The sequence below is a fragment of the Stegodyphus dumicola genome, chromosome 7, assembly GCF_044657685.1.
Source record: "Stegodyphus dumicola isolate Sdum_Otavi_A_Nest chromosome 7, ASM4465768v1".
NCBI lineage: Eukaryota > Metazoa > Arthropoda > Arachnida > Araneae > Eresidae > Stegodyphus > Stegodyphus dumicola.
In genome coordinates, this window is record NC_140774.1 from 38,007,898 (window position 1) to 38,031,322 (window position 23,425).

Consider the following 23,425-nt stretch of genomic DNA (forward strand, 5'->3'; position numbering starts at 1 on the left):
GAACATGTATTATACATATAATATGTGCAATTGTTTAAAGTAAAAAAAAAAAAAAAAAAACCCATGATATTCTAGTAAGTGTATTCCTGCAAGCGTTCATCTCAACATAATTCCTTCTTTGGCAAGGATGTTTTATCTTACTTTAGGAGGTTAAAATGAAAGTTTGTAATACATCTTATTTATTTTAAAACTTTCTTTGAAATTATCTTTTATTATTTTATAGTGAATAGCTGTCATAAAATTCCACAGTTGTTTCAAATTATATCAGTACGTGTGGCATCTTCCTAATCTTTAACATATTTTAGCAGAATTCATACTACCCATGTGAGAACATGTATTATACAGTATTCATGTAGATTTTCTGCAGATTTGGTATATTGCTATTTTAGATCATATGGAATTATGGTATTATGCATATAATTTAACCTAACATGGATAAGAGACTTCAGTTTGTATTATATTACACTTGAAGTGTTAAGGAAACTACAGTTTTTATTATATTACACCATTTTGATAATTCTATGAAGTATAATGTGAAAACAGTTAATTAGAAGTAGAAAATTATATTATAGTAAACGGCTGTTAAAGAAATTACTTCATTCATACAGTCACTGCTTTTTAAATATTGAAAAAATATGAACTTTTCATACACTACTTCTTTATGAAGTTATTACAACACAAAAAACTCTACTACAGAAATATAGTATATAAACAAACCTAAAGCACTGTAATGATTCTTCACAGAATCATACAATCCTATTCGCACTGAAGCAAAACACATTTGTCGCTGCAGGCCTGCACAAAGGCCATTATACAAGCTTTTTGGACCTTCTTTTTTCACAATATGAACTATCATTCCAAACATGCCTTTATTAGATGAAAGGCCAGCCTTGACAAGATGTGATTTGACAGGTACAGTACCTTCACCTTGTATCTGTAAAAGACATCAAACTTCAGAATAATGTTAACAGTAACACAGATACTAAATAATATGGAAAGAATTATAAATAAATTTATAAAGTGGATGTGTGAATTGAATTCATCCTTTTAATAACTAATATTTAATTTTGTATATTGATTTTAAATGAAAAGATTTAATGCTATTTGAAGATGTTCAATGATGCATTTATTGCATGACTTTCTAATATGCATTGGTGGCTTCCCTTAAAATCAATATCAAATAATGCCCGAGTTTTGCCAATTGTTAAATTACAAATATAGTAAACTCTCTCAAATTTTAGAAACTTTACAATTTTTTTTTTTTTTTTTATTTTTTTTTTTTTTTTTAAGCAGTAATGTTATTGAAAAGAAATTAAACTTCTCAGGCCAACACGAAAGTTTACTATAAATGTATAGCTCATAAATTGGAAATATACGAAATCTTCAGCCTATTACCAAACAAGGTACTTGCATATTAACGCAACCAGGCCAAAATTCGCATAAATCGACAAATTTGGCGACCCTACTTACAGCAACCCTACGTGTGTGGAAATAGACGAAAGTTTATTTGTAAAAAAAAAAAAAATAACACTGGGCGTGTACTACCACAGCAATGGGTTTTCGGCGGAATTTAAAGAGAAAAGAAGGACTTTTTTGGTTACTGTACCTAACAGAAGTGCCGTTACCCTCATGGAAAAAATTTGCGAAAATATCAAGGAAGGAAGCATCATTTATTCGGATTGCTGGAAAGGATGAGTTCGAAAATGCTGGATTTCTGCATGGAACTGTTAATCACAAATATAACTTTGTGGATCCCAACACGGGCGTTCACACACAACATGTAGAGCGCATATGGGGCTCAGCCAAATGGCGCAACAAAAAACAGAGAGGAACAGACCGTCATCATTTTGACTCATACCTTATCGAATTTATATGGCGCCAACCTCAAGCTGTTAATGGCGAAAACGGTTTTCAATCAGTGCTAAAAGCAACAGCCAAAAGATTTCCGCCGAAAAAATAATTCTGCAACTTATTCAAATTCGAAACCGGAAGGGTTTAATTGCTATTTTATATTTTAAAACAAAATAATATAAAAAAACTGTATTAAAAATTATCTGTAATTAATAAATGTACATTTTCTTTCTATTCATACTTTTTTACTCAAACTTACAAATAGCGCCAACCTGGTTGCGATAATACGCAAGTACCTTGTATCCTTTCCAGCAACCCGAATAAATGATGCTTCATTCCTTGATATTTTCGCAAATTTTTTCCATGAGGGTAACGGCGCTTCTGTTAGGTACAGTAACCAAAAAAGTACTTCTTCAAAAAAGCAATTAAAGTATTTCAGGGCATTCAATCTAACAAGTAAGAAAAATAATTTCTTTACGAAAAACTATGTATAACACGTAGGGTTGCCGTAAGTAGGATCGCCAAATTTGGCGATTTATGCGAATTTTGGCCTGGTTGCGTTAATACGTAAGTACCCAGAACAAAGCATCATATTCAAATGACTATAACTCAGAAATTCCACTTTACAAAAACACACATACACACACACAAAATAAATAAATAAAAGGGAGAGAAATGGGAAAAAAGACATTTTTTGAATGAGAAAAATGACAGGGAGATTGCATTATAGTTTTGCTTAACATGGAAATATTTTAGTAAAATCTCATTTTATGACATCTGTGAAACATCTTTACGCAGAAGAAATAATGAACAATTCATAGTCTTTTTGTTACCTGTAATCTCACTTTTGCAACATCCAGAGGAAATGTTATGATGTCTGCAATACATGCAGCAGTTCCGGCACTTACAAATTTCACACCCACAGAAGGCTCTTGACGTAGAGCTGGCAAACCAACCATTCTGCTCAAATTCTTTTAAAAATTTTAAGATATGAAGAAACTCACAATTCCTATTGTTGTAGTAACTGAAAACAAAAAATACATAAATTAAAAACACGCCTAAAAAAATCTGAAAGCTTTCAGATTTTACATTATGCCCAAATGAGCATTTTTTTAATGTTTTATGTGTTACCTAAATTGCATATCATGTCCTTTGCACTTAAACCAAATTCAATCCAACAAAAATATCACAAAATAATTTTAAAATGAGCATAACTTTAGAATTTCCAATACACAATCTCGTGCACTGGAGATAAAAATGCTTTTTTCGTACAGTGTTGCCATTGCTCACTTTGAAAGCATCGAGTTTGTTAATAAAAAATTCGTTCAAGCGTTACAAAATATGAAATCAATAATAAAACAAATTCCAGATTCCAAATTACAGCTTCCAAATGCCCATATTCGGTGCAGGATTACGTTTTTCAAAATTTGATGGCTATAGGTACCGTTGTTTTATCACTATGCAAGAAACATATATGCATTTATGCAGATTCTTCATTATTTAATTTCTTTAAATATAACACAAGGTGATAATATTTGGTGGCAACAATTTGAAAAGTGAAATGGACATTTAAAGTAATAAAAAATAAACTTACAAGTGTCATCTGATAAAATATTTTACAGTTAAAATATTCAATTAACAAAATAACTTATCACTCATTTTCATATTCAATCATAACTCTGTTCACATTCATTTTGATACATACACTAATTACAATTATTAAGAGTTTCAAATCACTTAAGAGACTCTAATCACTTTGAGGATAATAATAATTATATTTATAATAAAGTCAGCAGTATGTAATATTAGTAAAATTGACTAATTAATTTATTGTTTTAATCTGATTGCTGTGATACTGAAATCTTTGCAATTTAATTTTTGCAAGTGAACAGAAAATGGATGTGACGGCAAATATTGATTTCAGCATCTATGAAAATTTACTAAGGGAAATCAGAAGTTCTTTAGATTTTTGCACAGTTGATGATAATGCAATCTAAAATGAAGATTTTGAGCAGATTAGGATTTCTTGCAAAACTATGTAAAATATTCTTTTCCTGCTATGTAAGTTTCCTTTTTCTTGGCATTCCATCTATTCACACAGGTTATGTGCAAGAATATGTGTGAATGATAATTTAAGAATTCTCAATTATTTTTGATTATCCACAACTTCTTGAAAAGTAAAATTAGCAAAGCAACAACATTGTGTTTTTCATGGATTTAGTCAATAACTCAAAAGTATTCACGAAGTCTTGCACTATGTGGCCAAAATGTATTTATATGTCAATCCAGAAAAGCATATGCATGTAGCAATAGATGAGTCCAGAATTTCCCAGCTACAATTTGACAGTCATTTTTTCTGATTAGTGTTTGTTTTTGCATCAAGATTTTTTGTCCGTGTAAGGAACTGTAAGTGAATTGAAGAGTTTGGCGGCTAATGAAAAAGTGTAGCATTTCTTCAGAAATTTGGACTTTTGTCCAACAGTAGAGAATGAAAGAATTTGCATTCCATTGACTTCTAAAATGACTATGGACTGAAATTTTTGCAATTCTTTGATTTCCTTTTATATTGAAAACATATCTTTAGGCACATGGGAAAAATAACCGTGTGCAATGCCAAATTTGTGCTATTCTCTGTTTTTATATATATATATATAATATTTATATATATATATATAATGAAAACATCCAAGGAGATACAGGAGAACAACAAAAACACCAAAAATAAAATAAACTGCTTAAGTATTTCTTGAAAAAGTCAAGTGTTCCTTGTTATTTTTAAATTTTATTTTATTATGGTCTTTTATGGAATTCTTAAATGTGCTCAAATTTTAAAAATGACTATTGCCTTTCGAGTATAAGCTTGGTGAAAAATAGTCACAACAAGTTGTCAGTTTTTCACAGGAGGGTATAGATAATCAGAAAGTACTGAATTCTACAATTTTTCAAGGATTTTGATGCAATGATCTTATAAATATGATAGTGCTGAAAACTGTTAGAAAGAATAATCTTATTGGAGAAATGCTTGCACTGACAATCAAGTAGAAAACACCGGAAGTCCACGATACCAAGTGAAATTTGAGGTTTTATACAATAAGGCATTGCGTTAAAATCCAGAAACTGAAAAATATAGTAATTTCTTCTAGATAAAATCTAAAACACATCAGGTACATAAAATTCCAATTTATTTCTACATCTTAAGACATTCTAGATAAAATCTGGATTTCTATTTGCCTAAAATAACATCCCATAGCAAATCTTTTTTCCAGCAAAATTAAATACTTTGATATTTTACACATTTATATTGCTCCTTACAGTTTTATGATAAAATAAAATTATGATCCTAATACACATATAAAATGAAAGCAGAATAATATTGGGCCCGTTTTAATACATCTATAAAATTCTGTTTAGTGCATCATATAAAATCCTCACGACATCCATTTAGCACATATAAAAATTATAACTTACATTAAACTTGTTGGTAGCTGCTTGGTATTGATGACTGCCGTAAGGAAGAACTTAAATCAACTCACTCTCATACTACTATACAAATTAAAAATATCCCGAGCTTTACTACTCCAGTGTACTGGAATTTCAGCTCCACGACTGACTAGATGTTTTTTCAGTTTTGTTCGGTGACTTTCGTCGTTCATAATAACAATCTGAAAAGAGGTCACATGGAATTAAAGTTGTACTTCATAATAAAAATTTCATATATTTAAAATAACTAGAAAGATACTTATTTGCCATCAAATAAATTTGTAAGTCAAGAAAATTTAGATTTATGAATAATAATTAAAAAGATATGTTTCATAATTACATAAGAAAATTTCAGCTAAATCCAATTTATGTTTTCTTCAGATAAAATTTTAACCATACCACCTTATATATATATCACTTTAAATAGGTTTTAAAATACACAAATATATTGTTTTTTCATTCTACAAATTTTTGTTAAAAAAATTGTGCATGTGTACTTTTCATACTAATGAAATGAAACATATTAGAAATAAATAATTAATGAAAATAAATTAAAGATGGTTAACACTTTTTATTTAACAAAGTATTATTTAGAAACTGAATTTAATTAAAATTTAACTTGTCTTAATCAGCACTACAAGATACTTAATTCTGATGATTTATAGAACAAAATTATTTTTCAACAGTTCATCTATACGTTATAACTGTTTTAATTAAAGAAAGAAGCTGTAAATAACTTTGGACAAATAAATACTTGAAAGAGATAAAAATAAAAATTAATTATAATCATTAGATTCAGAGAAATGACCACCAGAAGAAAAATTTTACTAATTACAGTATACTGAAACGATAACATGGAAAAAAATTAACTTTAAGATTACAGCCTAATAATCAGACATGTCTAGGGATACTGCATTAGTATATATAATTTTATATGCTAATTTTCAGATCTGTTATTAATCAGGTGAAATGTTTAATAGTTACATATGCTTAAAAATCTACATTAATTAAAGAATGACAAAATAAAGAATATCATAAAGAATGCTATTTATGATAAGCAAAAAATATAATTTTCATAAAATTATTTAAATTATTGTCATCTTTCTCAGAATATTAAATATAATCTAAAAATGAAAAGGGCAGCAACTACTTATTTTCTGATTTTAACTTGGATATAAAAGCTAAACAAATAAATATTATAGTAAATAAGCAATCAGAAATTTTGATAATAGAGGGAAAACATAATATATGAGAACAATGAACTTAATTTTATTTATCAATAAGGAAGAAATTTTCTTACAAAGTCAAAGACTTTTACAAATTCTCTTATCAAACCGATGAAACAATGATCAAGTTAATACCATAACTTATTCCTTACAACTACAGAGGCAATTAAGCAACTGTGTCATGAAGGGAGAGTGGAAATTTAAGACTTGTAGAAATTTAGATCATGCCAATTTCTATTTTAAGAATTCAGTGAAAGAAACAGAAAGTGATAGGGAAGAAAACTTATTTAAGCATTTGTGTAACAGAACATGGCAGAAGTTCAAAAAAACTTCCTTCTTTCCATAATTACTTTACAATACACTAATCTGCATTTATTATGCAATCATGAACTAAAGTGCAATGTACTTTTACAATGCCTTGATGAATGCCAAGAATCAGAACAATTTACAAATAAAAACAAGCATAAAAAGAGTTCTAGCTTAAAAATAAATTTTACAGTTAGTTAAAATAATAAATAAATAAAAACATGTAAAATTTTACTTCAAATATTTAATGAGAAAGTAAACTATAAAATGCAATGGAGAAATTTAATATCTACCTCTATATGGTAATCAAGCAAGCAATTAAACTGAATTTATAAGATTTAAAGCATTACAGATACTTACAACTTTCCCTTAATTGAAATTTTGATGAATAGCTAAATTTTAAAATGTAATTTAAGCTTATTTAGCAAAATTGCAATGGAAGTTTTCATTTTTATATATACTCAGCAGCAAAATAGTAAATTTCATACTTTTTAATGTTATATAAATGTAACATTAAAAATAAAAAACTCTTTAATGTAATATCTATTTATATGAAAGGAATAATCTAAAATTAATTCTTAATCAATTAAAAATGCAAAACTCAAATATAGATGATTTATTTCTGTATTATTATATCATTACACATGCATTTTGTATATATTTTAAATGTGGATTAAAATCAAATACAATGCAATTTACAGACAAAATACATCAGCTTTCATATACCATAAATTAGAGCCAGTATTATACAGATGCAAGCACTTTAATAAAATATACTTCCTTTTTTTTATTCAATTATATATCACAGTTGAGATACGGCCAACATATTTACTACTATGGACAAAATTCATTAAGTTTAAATTTATTAATTTATAAAGAACTCATTAATTTTAAATAAGCAATTGATATAACTTTTAAAGATACTGTTGCATCAAAAAATAGCTATTAAAAAAAAAATAAAAAAAAAAAAAAAAAGAGAGAGAGAACGAAAATGTGAAAGGGGGGAGAGAATGAGAGGTTTTGAAATATTCTTAGCATATTCATACAAATTACAAAAAAAAATTTCCAGATTGCATGCAACTGCATCTTATGTTATACGCAAAATACTACTTTAGTTTGAAGTTAAAATAATTACAAAACAGCAATTTAATTAGTGGAAATTCTATACCACTTATGAAAATATTTAATATAACAGAATAGCGACTTTTTCACATACAGCATCAACAGAAAAATGTTTCACAGAATTCAGAGTTTTTTTTTTTTTTCACGCATATATTCATGTGTGAATCTGCTATTTCTGAACGCTTAAAAGATAAAATACAGGTTGTGGAAGAGTCATCTTCTGCAATATTTACTAGATAATATTTTAGTCGAGATTCGTAAGGTAGTATATTTTTAAAAGATATTAAAATAAAATGCATTAAGGATATGAACAATTAAAGTTTTAAAACTAAACAAAACATAAATATATTATTAAAGTAGAATAAATATATACCACGGCAGATTGCTTAAATAATTAATCATGGAAGTTCAAGCTCAAAAGAAACAAAATATTTCGTTTCGAATAACAATGAAATACATATAACACGACAGAGTAACCTGCGGCTCAAAGAGACCTATAATATATATGACTCCCGCGTCAGCTGATAACAAAATTTTAAAAAGAAAAAAAAACGAGTAGACACAGAGAAAATTTCACAATACTCACTCGCTCTTTTTCCATTGAATTCTGCAACACAGTAAAGTCTCCGTTTAGAGATAAGGAAACAATATCCAATCAGAATGCATCATTTCGAAGGAGTGACCTTAGTAGCCAATCATAATCCTAGATAATGTTTTACGGAGGTTGAAGTCAAAGTAAATAACAACGTAAAACTGTTATTGTTTATCAACCTGTGTTTTTGTTTGGAAGCCTATTTTCCACGATAAAGGTTTGCTTGTGATTCTTTTGTTCAAAAATTTTCCAAGAAATATTTACTAGTCGAAGCCTTTCCTACTGACCTTTCATTTCAACTGCCAATTCAAAAAATAAACATTAAATTTATTGAACCAGAGAGGTGTTTTAAGAAGCCGAAATTTTGTACGCCAAGGTATTGAAATGAAGCATATGAAGGAATTCAGAAGATACAACTATACTTCGGGTCAGTCAACTCATTTTAGATAGTGTAATTAAAAAAGATACACTTTTTTGACGGTTTAGATTAGCATGAGTGAAATAGAGCAAAGCTTCATCTGGCACAGTTTTTGCATTTGCCAGATTTTGATAGAATATAGTCAGATGTAAAAGATTCTAGATATTTATAAACCAAGTGGGGGAATTTACTCCTATCAAACTCTTGGCTTCCAACACTCAGTCACAGCACCATATTATTAGTTACTGCCTGTTTATGTTTTTCAGTATTTCGAACTGCAGTAAAATCCAAATTTCCAGCATATAAAATTTTATACTGTAAGCAGTTTTATTTTTAAGGTCTGAAATAAAACTCCAAGAGTTCTATGCGATATTTTCCCTGATTTAATGTTTCTGCTTAGTTGGTTTTCGACCTTAGAACTCGGATTCTGTTATAACTTAGTATGGACTTTATGAAATTTCATTAATCTGTTGAGTCTTTAAGGTAGATATAAGCAAAAAATTTATATTTAAAGCTTTATTTTCTACATTGAGAAAATTTTTTAACGTGTCAGTCTTTAAACTGTCAATCTTTAACCTCTCTTCTACTAATATTTTCTATGATGTGAATAATGCCTATTCACGTGAAGAATGATTTTGTGAATTTTTAAGTTGATATAACCCCGAGGATAATAATGTACTAATGACGTCAGTTAATTTAAGGATAAAATTTACCAATACATGTGATGTGTACAACAATCTGTGTACATCAGCTAATTTTTCAATGTTAAAAAGTTGCTGGAATTGCGGTAAACTATGTCAAGGAGGTTCCTTCTGAAATGAGGTAATTCTACTAAAATCTAAAGATAGATTTAATACCATTATTATAGATAATTGTAAAAATTTATAACTTGCCTCTTCATGCTCTAGTGTTCTTTGAATTGTTCGAAAATCAACGAACACAATTTGCATATAGCTCGGTTAAAGCTCGGTGAAGTTATCAAATCACTCATTTTCTTGCACATAAAAACCATTCTTCCTTCCGCAAAATGGCTAATTTCTTACCGGATTGAGCATATAATATGATAAATAATTATGTATTTAAAACTTTCATTAATCATCAAACAATATGCTTGTTAACCATTGGAAAATGTAAATGCAACAAGCGGAAATTTTACACTTACCATGTAGTAAACGTACCATTTTGAGAAAATGTTAATAGCTTTTCTCCCAGTTACGTCACTCGAGGAAGAAATCATGTCTTACAGAAAAGGTTTTTTTTTTTTTTTTTTTTTTTTTTTTTTAGAAAATAAATACTACCTTTTAGTATGTAGTATATCACATCATATATCAAATTCAAATAATAACATCAGGCTTAAATCATCAATTTTTGAGCAATTAGTGCACTCAAAATGTATTTTCAGACTTTTAACATTTGTTTATCACTGTCTTTTATTCAAACATTTCAAATTTTAGGCATTAATTATACTCGAAATGTGCTAAGCGGAATTCTGAGCCCAAGAAATGCGTGGGAACTTGTCAGCTTTTTAATGGAATTACTTTCATGGCCTAAAGAAGTATTTCTCATTTGAAATTTTTAAAAACATTATCTTCAAGGCTGTTTATTCGTGTTATAAATTGAGAGGTGCTCAATTTATTGAGAGGTGCTCAATTTACTTTTTTTCAATTTATTGCACGCCCAAACTTTTTTTTTTTTTTTTTTTTTTTAACTTTAGGGGAGCGTCAAGTTCATGCGCGTTGTCTACGCTTAAAGTTTCGTTGGTATAAATGGGCCCTAGGCGCTTCATTTCCCGTTTCTTAATAGCTCCTGTCGGTGGAGGGAATATTAATTTAACTATCAGTTCGTACGAATACTGGATTCTTTACATTTAGCGTCAGCTCCCTGAATTGCCATTTACATGCGCATGAATAGCGCTCATAGCATATACTCTACTGCCCATATGACGTGTTGCTATTCAAGAGATATTTCTCAGTTGCAGCTGCCAAAGAATGAAGTTGAGTTTAGAGTTTGTAGTTGACGCTTCAATCCATGTTAAAGGCATAAAGATTATGGAAGATTCGATGTATATATTTCAAAATACTTTGAATTTAGGCAGATAATGCTCGGAAATAAATCAATTTTGAGGTGCAGAGAATTTCAAAAAAGAGGAATTCTATCGTATCTTTAGTTTTAATCAATAATTTTTAATATAAACATTAACTCCAAAATAATAAATAAATCAATTTTATTATTGATTAGTAATTTAATGAATTATTTATAAGTTATTTATAATGGTTTACCTCAAATGCGTTGCCGTATTCTAAATAATCCATTTCACTCTAATGGTAGTGAAATAACACCAGAGAGATAAACAGATTACTACAAATTAATTATTAATAATGGTCTAATAACGGCATTATTTTCGAAATATACTTTTAAAAATAACATAATTAACATACAATTTACCCTTTCTTTTGTAGGTATTGGAACCGAATGAGATTTTTTTCGCATTTTTACCGCAATTGCTTATGGATAATACTATCTATAACGACTATTTTTAAAGCAAAGTATATTTACAAACGATGTATTCAATGAAAGGTAATAATTCAATTTCATAAGAAATGAAAGCAATTTTTAATGTGTAATATTAAGGTAATTAAAGGTGCCTAGAACATATGCCCAGAAAGAACGGTTTAAATTTTAGTATCAAATCAAAAGGAAAAGAAAAAAAAAAAAAAAAAGATCACAACTGGCTTAAGGTAAAGTACAAACGCAGAAAAAAAAATTTTTTTTTTCCTTTCTTCGTATTGAATTGGATGAAAAATTCATAAATTCTTGACGGCGTATTAAAAAGTGATTTTTGATTTCCGAAAACCAAACTTATCACTATATGCAAAGGCCAATTACCTAAGTCAGTTGATATTTACATTAATGATAACCAAGGTCGGAGTTTGAAACTTTCTTTTCCGTGGTTTACAAGATTTTCAACTTTTGAAAAAGTAAACTTTTGATCTCTGATAATAATTTACAAAAGCCAAAAGCTCTAACTTTTAATTCCGCAGACTTGGAGGAAAAACCTGCACCACTGATTTCGATTTATACAGATTTATTCAAATACAGACTTTCATCTACTGTGTTTTGCCCAAACTTTTTGGCAAAATTCCTTCCTTAAAAAAGAAATATAAAATTAGAGGTTCAGTCTGTTTAAGTTTTATGATAGAATATTTGAAACAAATATCTGTTAGCGTTTTCTGCTGGTAAACTGTTACTTTACATACATCATCAATGTCCTGAAAGTATCAGTTTCCATGCAATTATAAATAAAAATACGAAATATGACACTGACTTAATTTTCAGAAATCATTCATGTCTCGAACCTTCATCAAATGATTGGTTTTGTTATTTCTTTCAATTTCTGAATTATTTGCTGTACCAAATTAGAAACTTCATAATTTAAAGCAAAAACACTTTCGCTGATCTGCTCAGTAAGGTAATTTTATCGATTTAGCTGTAGTTTTTGATGTTATTGCGCAGGACTTAACGTTAGCAAATGTTTTTGAAGCAACAATTTCTTACAATTTAATTTAGAGTTTGAACTGTTTCTTCATTAAAAGTTACAGAATCAATATCGTATGTATAACGGAGAGGGTGAATGCTTTTAAGACAGCAAAAATTCTTAATTGCAAGTATCACTATCAAGGGAGGGGGGGCCCTTTAATTTTTTTTTATATGATATCGGTGAGTTTATTCAAAGCCTCTTCGAAAATTAACTCCCCGTATTAAATATTTTACATTTGATAACGCTTCTGTTCCTCTTGAAGTTAACGGATTTTACTCTTCTTTAAACACTGTAATCTTTCGCTTATTACAAATTTTTCACCAGCTTAAGTGGGTAGGAAACTAAAGCAAATCGTTCTAAAACATCTCCCGAGAATATTATCGGCTTTTCATTTTCGGGGTACAGACACTTTACTGTATCAAAAGCAGTTACATCGATGTATTTAATGTCTTTAGAAACGTATTCCCTCTGCTCTCTTTAAATTTCATGAAATAGTATAAATAATGCAATAGTCATCTTTAGCAACCGACTCTTTAGAAAACTGCAACTGATAGCAGTTACAAATTCAATGCAGTTTTCCATTAATTAGACAGAATATTTCCATTTTTATAAATTTTGCCTTCGTTTAGGTATGAAAGCTGAAACTTGTTAATAAAAAGCTTGGGAAAGCTTTCAAAATTAAAGTTTTCTGTTATTTACTGAATTGCTTCCTCTTTTAGCATGTACATTTTGTTGATCCCATGATTTTCAATTATTTTATCTTTCCCTTGCATTACTGAGTAAATGTGAGTTCTCTTGCACTTGCATTCAATTGAAGCTTCCTTAATGTTTGTCACCAATTCGATTATCATTTTGATAACTTTGAACTTGTCCTTCGACAACATATTTCTCATTTTCTGTTTCATGACAATGAAGAGATTTTTTAAAAAAAAAATAATAGTTAAGATTTTAAAGCATTGGAAATTTATTCTTCCAGAACATAATTATCTTATACAAAAGAAAATATTAGATAATTCGCAATTAAAAACTATGAAAAAGAAAGTTAACTTGTTTATGTATATATGTTATCAAAATTATAAAATAACATTTCATTTAATGCTTTCCAATTGGAAACAACCATAAATGAAATAAAATAAAAATATATACACATCAAGGCAAGGAATAAGTAATTATTTAAAATTGAATCAATAATGTTAAAAACATTTTGAATGATACAAAATAAGCAATTAAAATTAATTAAATAATAAATATGGGAATAAGAAAATAAGTAAATTACAATAATAAAATAAGTACGTTACAATAATTAATTAAGGGAATAAGAAAATAAGTAAGTCTGATTCAGCCTAAATCTTTCTAAAGGGTGTAGACCAGATCAGAGTGCACCAAATGGTGCCCAGTGGTGCTCATAGTACGTACCCTGCCTGCCATTCTCTAGATATGCCACTGGACGAGGTTGTTAAATAAACCTTTCTTTATCTTAATATTAAATTGACTTTATCACTCAGGTTCTACTATTATCGATGCAGTTTTAGATAATTATTTATTCCTTGCCTTTATATCTGCATATTTTTGTTTTATTTCATTTATGGTAATTTCTAGTTAGAAGGTACTAAACATTTTACTTTATAATTTTAATAATTTATGAATTAAATTGTTGCTGCATTTGTGCAAAATTAATCATTACTCTTGGAATCCCCAAAATTGTTTTAATTCTTAAGTAAAATTAAATTTCACATAAATTAATTTTTCTTATATGTATGTAAAGAAATTTTGCAAAAATGATATGAAAGGAAAAATGTGCTTCTTTCTAGCAAACTTATTGCTCTTCAAAGGTAACGAAGGCACGAAGAAACATATGCAACGTAGCTGAAAATTTTAAAATAAAGCTACATTCAGGCATGCACGCACAGTGACAACGCTGTAGAACCTGGAAATATGAATCTTGGATGAACGGACTGAAGAATGATTCTCGTGATTACCGTTCTCATAAAAATTTTGGTTTTTAAGGTCTACTTCCTCTCATCCTGATTCCAATACAAAAATTTAATTATTTTATTGTCTCCCACAAGATCCAACTTTGAGAATATACATATATTAAAGTAATATAAGTAAACAGTTTTCTTCTTGTGGCAGGTTTCCATATAATAAAAGTTCTAATGCAAGCAGGTTTTATCGTTATAGCTTTACCTGTTATTATGTACCTCTTGTGACTGCTAGAAAGCATTTCTTTTTCTAACTTTATAAAATACTTTTTCTTTCTCTCTCTCTCTTCTACATGTAGCTGTTCGAATGATATAAGGATTAAGCCAGTTAATGTTGTAGTACACCATCAATAACATGTTTTATTTGAGAACGTTTTCATTGTACACAATCAATGTGATGAATAAAGAACACGGATATGAGCCTAATGATTCTCGAAATCTTATGTACTCGTATTTCCATTTAAAAATAAGAAACAATGTGTTTTCGGCCTCTTTGCTATGAATTTCTTCGCATACCTCTGTGTCCGCTTTTGTCAGTGAATCTTAGCTTTTGGTTCTGTTTGAAGGAACAACATCATTGACTTCAGTTATTATGTCAGATGTCTACCCGATTAAGACTTAGATGTTGCGTTCGCTGCATTTACGCTAATCAGAGCCACGTAAAATGACTGTATCTAACTTCTCGTGTAGTGGTTTTTAATCATTTTTGCCCCATGCACCTTTGACCATAGCTAGATGATTCCTCCTCCTTTACAAAAACTTATACATTTATAAGGTATTTCTCCCGCCTTCTTAGCATGCCTTCGTAATGTAGTGGTCAGCACGCTCGGCGCGTATTCGAGAGGTCCGTGGTTCGAGTTCCGGCGAAGGCATTGCTCATTTTTCATCTCTCCTGCTTCAAAAAGAATCCTTATAGCTCTACACACTGACTTATAAGATTTAGATTAGAGTATAATATAAATTAAACAACAACAACAAACAAAAAAATGTAAAAAATGTAGGAAAATACCAAAACCAGAATAAAAGTATTTTTTAAATCCATAAACTAAAACTAAATACTTCACAATTAAATAAAAGGCTGATCACATTCCTTCCTCTGAAACTATGAAATTTTCCCTAAGAAAGGAATCCCTCCCCTTGCTTGAGAACCCCTGCGCTAGCGGAATGTGACCCATGAATTAGGGTAAAAGAGCACCGATATCGCTTTTAGAAACTTTGTGTCAAAACTAAAATGGTGTCTGCTGGTTGCAGAGTTTGGACTGTAAATTTAGGTTATAGATCGGGAGTCTATACTATGTCCATCTGTTGAAATCTATTCTATCATCTATTTCAAATGGGAAGATGAGTAAATAAAACTACTTCACCGTTCTTAATCTTAAATCAGCAGCATGATTTTCTCACACTCTCAATTTTTTTTGTCAAATAGAAATGCAATCTACTATCTCTCTTTTTTCTATTGCCAACTATTTAAATAGCATAAATGTAAGAAGCGCATACTTGAAATTGTTGAAATCAGCTACTGTGTACCGTTTCGCGCTTGCAGTGCTTTGTTATGTTCCATGCATTATGCCTAAGTGTAGATGATATGTGAAATGCTAGAGGTTACGTGTTACTGGAATACGAATTAATTTAAACCTCTACGTCACACCGTAATATTTATCACCATGTAATAAATTGGGAGAGTTGAGGTGTAGTCGATGGATGCTTAAAGAAACAGAAACGCCTAGACGTGGCCGAATTCAATATTTTCCTTTTTATTCATGATTGACACACATTTTTCGTCAAGCCAACACAAGCAATATGGACGTTACAGCGTTCTATTTTTAAAGAACTTTCACATCTTACCGATAGACTTGTGAAATATATTTTTTGAAGCGAGCAAGCAGCGGCAAGTTGCAACAGCGAAGCGAAAAGCGTGAAGTGAAGCATTTGTCAGAAAGCGTGGGAGAGAGCAGTCCAAAAGGTTTGAATGTTTAATAGAAATCTTTAATCTGATAGGATAAAAGGTTTCTGCAATGCACCATTACGTAAGGTTTTTATGAAGAGGATTAATTTTGAAATGACGCATTCTAAATTGATACACTAAAATTAGATATCATTTTTATGACAGAAAGGGGAAGTACCCAAATTAAAATGAAGAATGGAAGGGAACACTGACAATTAAAATTAAGAGTTTCCTTTGCATATTTTTATTTTATATATATGTGTGTCTTGTGTGCGTGTGTATGTGTATAATCAAGAGAAAATAAATCAAAAATAGGTGGCCCAAAATTGAACAGGGAAAACACAAATCAAAATTTAGCCGAAAACAGAACAATTCAATAAAATGATATAAAAATAATAATGTGAAAAGTAGTTAAAAATTCTTTGGTCTTTCTCAAGGTGCAGCCGAGAAATTTTCAACAAAGCCGCGTTTATGAATGACATCTGGATGATTATAAAAAGAGCTAAGAAAAAACAAATTTTAATTAAGATAAAAAGTAAGATAATTAAAAAAATGTAAGAAATCCACACACAAAGAGATATACACCAAAAACGTAAAAGCTTAAATTAATAATTTAGTAGAAGTAGGTGTGTGTGTGTGTATGTGTGAGTGTGTGCGAGCGCGTGCCTCTACGCTACTTGTTCTTTCCTTCCTGAGGCAAGAATAGGCAAAATGAAACTAATTGCGAAATTGAAAGACAGAAATTTGAGATTTAGTTCAAAACTGGTAGACCCTTTTGACATTAGTTTTGATTATCACTGAACAGAGTCCTATTATTATTATTTTTTAATTTTCATTTTTTATAAATGCGTTACCTAGTCATTCATTCTTGATAACTTATGCAAAATATAAAAACCTCATTTTACCTACTATACATGACTCTTTATTTAGATACAGCAGAATAGCGAAGTCTTTTTAAACAAGTTAAACGAAGGAATCTACCAGCAGCAGATTAGTAGAGTCGCTTGAAGTTGGTAACTAGGTCTGGGTTCATCTCCTGGCAAATGGGTGGGCTGCCTAGAGTTTTTCATCCTTTTCCGATCTGTAATGTTAATATAAATCAGTTCCTTTGAAAAGTCCTCCACGAAGACAGCTCTGTTCTTAGTTGAGTGTAGTTTAAAAATACCATTTCGAAAGTCAATTGCTTATTAAGTGATGGAAGCATGCTTTGCTATTTACTACAATTTTCATGTAGAAAACAGCATTGGTTATAATGAAATATTCGTTATAATGAAAAATAATTTTTATTTGCAGTATTTAAAACGTTGTTTAAGAAATCTGCAACATCAGCAGTGTTTACATTTCTTTTTTGGTTGGCAGCATTCCAGTATTTTGAGCAAAACATAAGAAGGGGGGACTGATAACATTCATTTGAAATCGCGCGTTAACGTTATGTTACGCTATCGCAACTTCGTGCGTAAAATACCGATAGGAAACATTCGAAATTTCGAAATGATTGTGTAAGAAGGTCATAAGCTTTCGCTAAGACACACCTCCCTCTTGTCAAAGAAGGAAGTTCATCGATTAATGATGTTTTAGATGGCAGGAGACTTTTCTAGAACATTATTACCTTGAAAGGGTTAAATCCTCTATTGCTAAATCGCATTAAAATCATTCTTCTTTCGGGATGAAATGTATGAAATGCAAAAAGGATGTGCTGTGAAGTTGATCAACCAAGTCACAGCTGACAACAAAGTTAAAATAATTAAACTAGAATTTTCTCTATTCTCCTCTAGATCTTTACCGTTCTTATTTATTATTTTAGCTTAGCTGTCAGTGGCAATTTATAACCTTATCTAAAATAACACAAAAGAAATTACTTGAAATTAAATCATTTACTGGTATCTATTCTTGGTACAGCAACTAAAATTAATTTACAGTGAAAATGCTACTGCGTTTGCCTGCAGCTTACAAAATACAACTATTACATAACAAGTAGAAAAGTGGGCAATGTTTCACAGTATTTGCATTCTTAGCAGAAGAGATGAAATTTAGATACTTTTATAATTAATAAAATAAACTCGCTTACTGCTCGACATACAGATTAACTTATAATTATTACATTATATCTGATTGCTATGGTACCTTGACTGCTGCTATCATAACTTCAAGAAGACATCTTCCTTCCAGTTAACTGCTGTTTGCTGATATTCAAAATCATCATCCTCTTAAATAAATTCGCATACTTCTGCAGTGCTCTGAGCTGGAAATGAAACAAAATTATGCATCAAACAAAAATAAGTGTTAGTGCAATTAAAAAACTGAACTGTTAACTTTTAAATATTTGTGGTAATTGAATCAGCGGAACTCGATAAAAAATTAGCTTTTTGAAAGAAGCAAAGCGATATTATTTCCTCTAGGAAATTTGAATAAAGTTGTATTTATTTTCTGTCAAACATCCTTCTTTTGAGAGTTTGATGGCCTCTATGGCAAAAGATGAATGTAAGAGAATTTAAGTTTTTAATAGAAATGCTTATACTATATTTTTTTGATTCCATCCCTAGAGGGAATTTATTTTACAATAAGCTAAAATGAGTCTCATAAGAGAGCACTTTTAATCTGTTTTCTCATGGAATTAATGATTTTACTTTGTTGCACTGGAATCTTACCTTCACGTGATTGATTAATCCAATAATTAATACGTTCTAAGTGAAGCCATGTAAAATGAATGTAATAGGCAGCAGAATTATAAATTAGCATAAACTTGAAAACTAAATATGAGCAATATTAGCGTACAAAATCCCCAACAGTAATGAAAGTCAACTGCTGTAATTACTTATTCAATGCCTAACTTATTTAAAAAAAAAAAAAAAATTAAAAGCAGATGTTTGAAGATTGCTGGATTTTTCCATCTTGTTTTCCTCTAATTTGTGATAACTGGCAATTGTTTTAAACGATTTTGACGAATCTCAGGCTTCTTTCCATTCTATATTCATTTATCTGCATATCAAAAAAGTTAGTTTCTTATAATCATCATTATGCACTAATGTTTGTGAAAATTGCAACAATGTGAAGGAATTATGCAAATTCAGCCAAATTTACAGGAAACGTAAAGTTATAATCTGGCGATGAGTAAGACATGCAAAGAATTAGAATTACGAAACGATTACGAATGTGTGGAATGAGAAGCAGCCGCTTGTTCCATGTATATAAAGGAGAGTAAAGTTGCACTGAAATCTGTTTATCCTCCTGTGTCTGGGATGAACGCTTAATTAGTGGCCAATATACCTCGTGAACAGCAGAGGGTGCCATACCAACAACTAACGGAGTTCGAATGATGCTGCATCGTCGGAATGCAAGAAGGCGGACTTCCGTATCGAGCGATCGCAGCCCGCACGCAGCATAATGCCACAACAATGATGCTTGTTTGGAAGAAATGGACAGATGAGAACAAAACAAAGGGAAATCCTGGCAATAGGGCACGCAATAGCTCAACAGCGCAGGACCACATACACCTAATCCGCATGGCTGTGACGGATCGTACAGCGTCCTCTCGTATGTTAGCACAACGTTGGAGTACGGCTACAGTTGTTGTGTTATCTAGCTCCATGGTTCATCGTCGTCTTCTGCAGCATGAATTGCGTGCAAGGGTTTTTCTACGCAGGATTCCCCTGTCGCTGAATCACAGACGCTTCCGACTTCAATGGGCACGGCAACACAATGCGTGCGTACTTGTGGCAACAAGTTGTTTTCTCCGATGCATCTCACTATAATCTGGAGTACAATGATGGAAGAGTACGCGTCAGACGTTACAGAGGCAAACGACTGCTCCCACAGTCGATTATTCTGCGTCATACCGCGCATACGCCTGGTCCATGGTGTGGAAAGCTATTGAGTATAATTGTAGATCCAGCTAGTGCCAATTGCGGGCAATCTCGCTAGTGAACGCTACATAAGAGAATTTGTAGAGCCAGAGGCCCTTCCCATTCTTCGACGCATTCTGGGAGCTGTATTTCAGCAGGATAATGCTCGTGCATATGTTTCTTAGATTGCACAAGCCTTCTTTAGGATAAAACAGGTTTCGCTTCTTCCACAGCCTTCTTATTCTCCGGATATGTCGCTGATTGAGCATATTTCGTCAGTGACTGGATCGTACAGCTGGTGGGGCACACACTAAGATTGAACTTTAGTGTCAAGTCGAAGCCATATAGAATGCCATTTCCCAGGATTACAGTCAGAACCTGTATGATTTAATGCCACAACCTGTACTGGCTCTCATCACTCAGGATGGCGGACGTACAAAGTACTGATTTCTAACGTTCTTTTTTTTATCTTGTAAATTTGGTCGTTTATTTGTACCACTTACCACTATCAGTAATAAGTAGAATAAATTTCGTTCATTTCTGACAATTCCTTTATGGTGTTGCATTTTTCGCAAACGTTAGGGTAACTGATGTAATAGCTTAAGTCTTTTGCAGCAACTTCTTGGTCGTAATATTCGCTTTATATTTGCACTGTTACCTTCTTGCGCATGATGCTCTTCTGTTTGAAAAAGAACATTCTCGTTTATTGGTTGTGGATGAGAAATGAGCAAATTTCTTATACCTTAGTTATACACTTCATTAAATTTTTACAGTTATGCTGATTTCTGACAAATATTTTAATTACTGACAAGGCTGATATACTGACAAATGTAACCATTCGTTGCAGAGAAAAAATTTTATTTAACTTAATTATGACAAAAAATTTAACGCATAATATCGCTTCAGATAATTCAACATCCATTGAAGCAGAAAATAGTAATACACTCTGTCATAAAAAATATATATGCACCTAGAAGATACCGAACCACGATCACGAAACTCAGCAGAAATGTAGTCTGGTAAGAGATTTGCAAACGATTAAAATTTCGACCCCAATGAGACAAGGGTAAGCGCGCTATACGCATATGAAATGAGAAGCTGGAAAAGTTTATGGCCGCCAATGAACACAACTTTCTTGATTTCTCTGATCTTCTTACAACTATGAGGATGAGTCCAAAGAAGGTTTTAAATGCCCTTTTACTCACTCAAAGAAATAATACAGTCTGCCCTTCTCGGACTTAGAGGAAAGCCTCCACTTGGGCTTTAACTTCAAGTTAAAGCTGAAATGAGAACTAAACTAATAGAAAATGAGGAACTAAACTAATTTTGACTAAAATTTACCGGAAACTGTACAGAAAAAAATTAACCGAGTTGGCCCATAGTTAAACCTCACCGGCGAATACTAACAGGTAGGTAAGATTACAGCAGAACATAGTAAGATGGGCTTAAAGCAACGGCGTGGCGCGAAATCAGAAACTCTTCCACGGAAGTGACTGAAATTCCCATTAAAAGGCTAATAAAAGAACAATTGCATGATCAGAATAACAAAAGTAACATATAACCAGAATAAACTCAGAAAATAAAAACATAATTTAAATATCTAAATCATTTCTTTAAAATCAAGCAGACTTTTGGACTACTTCACGATGTATTTTGGCAACGTTATATATATATAATTCAAAACATAACCAAAGCAAATTCAAATAGCATATGTTCAATTCTAGAATAATACAAAGGCACAATGCAAAAATTAATTAAAAAATGAAAGTTGTACCAGAATTCACAGACAAGCCAACGTTGTGAAAATATAAAATCGTGAAAAATTACCACACACTCGATAAGTGAAGAAATAATAAAGGCAAATTAAAAGGACTGTGCATCCTTAGCAGGAGGTCAGTGTAAAAAAAAAGGTAAAAGAAAAAGTCCTGTTTCTAAACCGACAAATGCACAAATATATGAAATTAATCTTAAACTGGCGAAGAATAAATTAAATCAATAAGTGCATTTATGAATCCAACTCTTACAGGATGGAATGAATCAGGTACCTTTTCCAAATGTGAATACACGAATAATTTTGTACGAATTTCATATTTGTACCTGGCTGGTTCGTCTTGGAATTGAGAAGCAGCTCTCATTAAAAAAAAATTTTTTTTTGTATTTGCAGAGTTTTTTTGTTATGCCATTAGGTTATTCCAAAGATGACTACATTATTTTAATTTACATTGATATTTGCAGTTTATCCTCAGTTCGATTGAGCCTAGGTGTGAAGTTTTCGTGGTTTTCTGAAGGTTTAGCTTTCTTTAGCTTAGCTTTCTTTCTTTTACCATTAGCTTTCTTTCATGAAAGCCTTTCACGAAATCACTCCTTTTAACAGAGATAAATCTTGAATGCTTTCTGATAAACAGCGCAATCCATAAATGAGATTATAGAATTTTCATGAATAAGTAAAATTTTGAGAAAATTCATCAATTTATGTATTAATTTAATATATCTATTTTTTGATAGTGTTGCCGCAAGAAAAAGAAGACCGAAAAGCTCACAGCACCCGCGTGGACCCTTATATCTGTGCTCTTTTCGGCTGAGTTGGGCTACAGTCATTTGCTGTGTTGCACTACAGCCTTTTATGGCACATAAGTTCTAGTTTTATGCTTTTACAGTAAGGAAAATGTTCTATCAGGGAAGGAAGGGTACAAAACCTCCTGAATTCCAGCTGTCGTGATGCTCTTAGTCAAAACTGGGATAAAACTATGCAAATAATCCATGGACGCTTTGCTTTGAATTAATGTATGAAGGAAGCACACGCAAGTTTCTCATGACGCTATCTCTCATTTTTAATTTGATAGTCTCTGTGAGTTTTGACATAAAATTAATTCGGTCCAATTCTACATTTTTCACGCTATTATCAGAATTCGAGCAGAACAATTACTATTAAGCCTATTCCCGTAAGAAGTTCACTCTTTCTTCAGGAACATAAAATCACTGCATTTAACAAGGTTTATGCTAAGATTTCGTTCATTTCAAAGGGATAATAGTGATTACTAAGATTGAGAGCTTTCCTGGGATAATATTTAAAAACTATTTGTATTTGCTTGACTTTTTTTCTAGTTTTTAATAATTAGTTTG

At 30.9% G+C, this 23,425-nt stretch overlaps 1 protein-coding gene across 3 annotated transcripts in view; it reads right to left on the minus strand.

Annotated features, from left to right (window-relative positions):
• The window catches only part of LOC118199080 (dicarboxylate carrier SLC25A8-like), a 31,421-nt gene extending 22,734 nt beyond the window's left edge, over positions 1-8,687 (minus strand). The window contains exons 1-4 of one of the 3 annotated variants that reach the window (XM_085820088.1): positions 8,572-8,687; positions 5,320-5,513; positions 2,685-2,875; positions 718-934 (exon numbers count right to left, since the gene is read on the minus strand). In XM_085820088.1, the coding sequence (XP_085676214.1) occupies positions 718-934; positions 2,685-2,810 (343 nt within the window). In that variant the 5' untranslated portion in view covers positions 2,811-2,875; positions 5,320-5,513; positions 8,572-8,687. Of the gene's footprint in view, positions 1-717; positions 935-2,684; positions 2,876-5,319; positions 5,514-6,631; positions 6,763-8,358; positions 8,513-8,571 lie in introns of those variants that run through there. The other 2 variants (XM_085820087.1, XM_085820089.1) reach the window with 2 other exon arrangements.
• Positions 8,688-23,425: the final 14,738 nt, after the last annotated feature.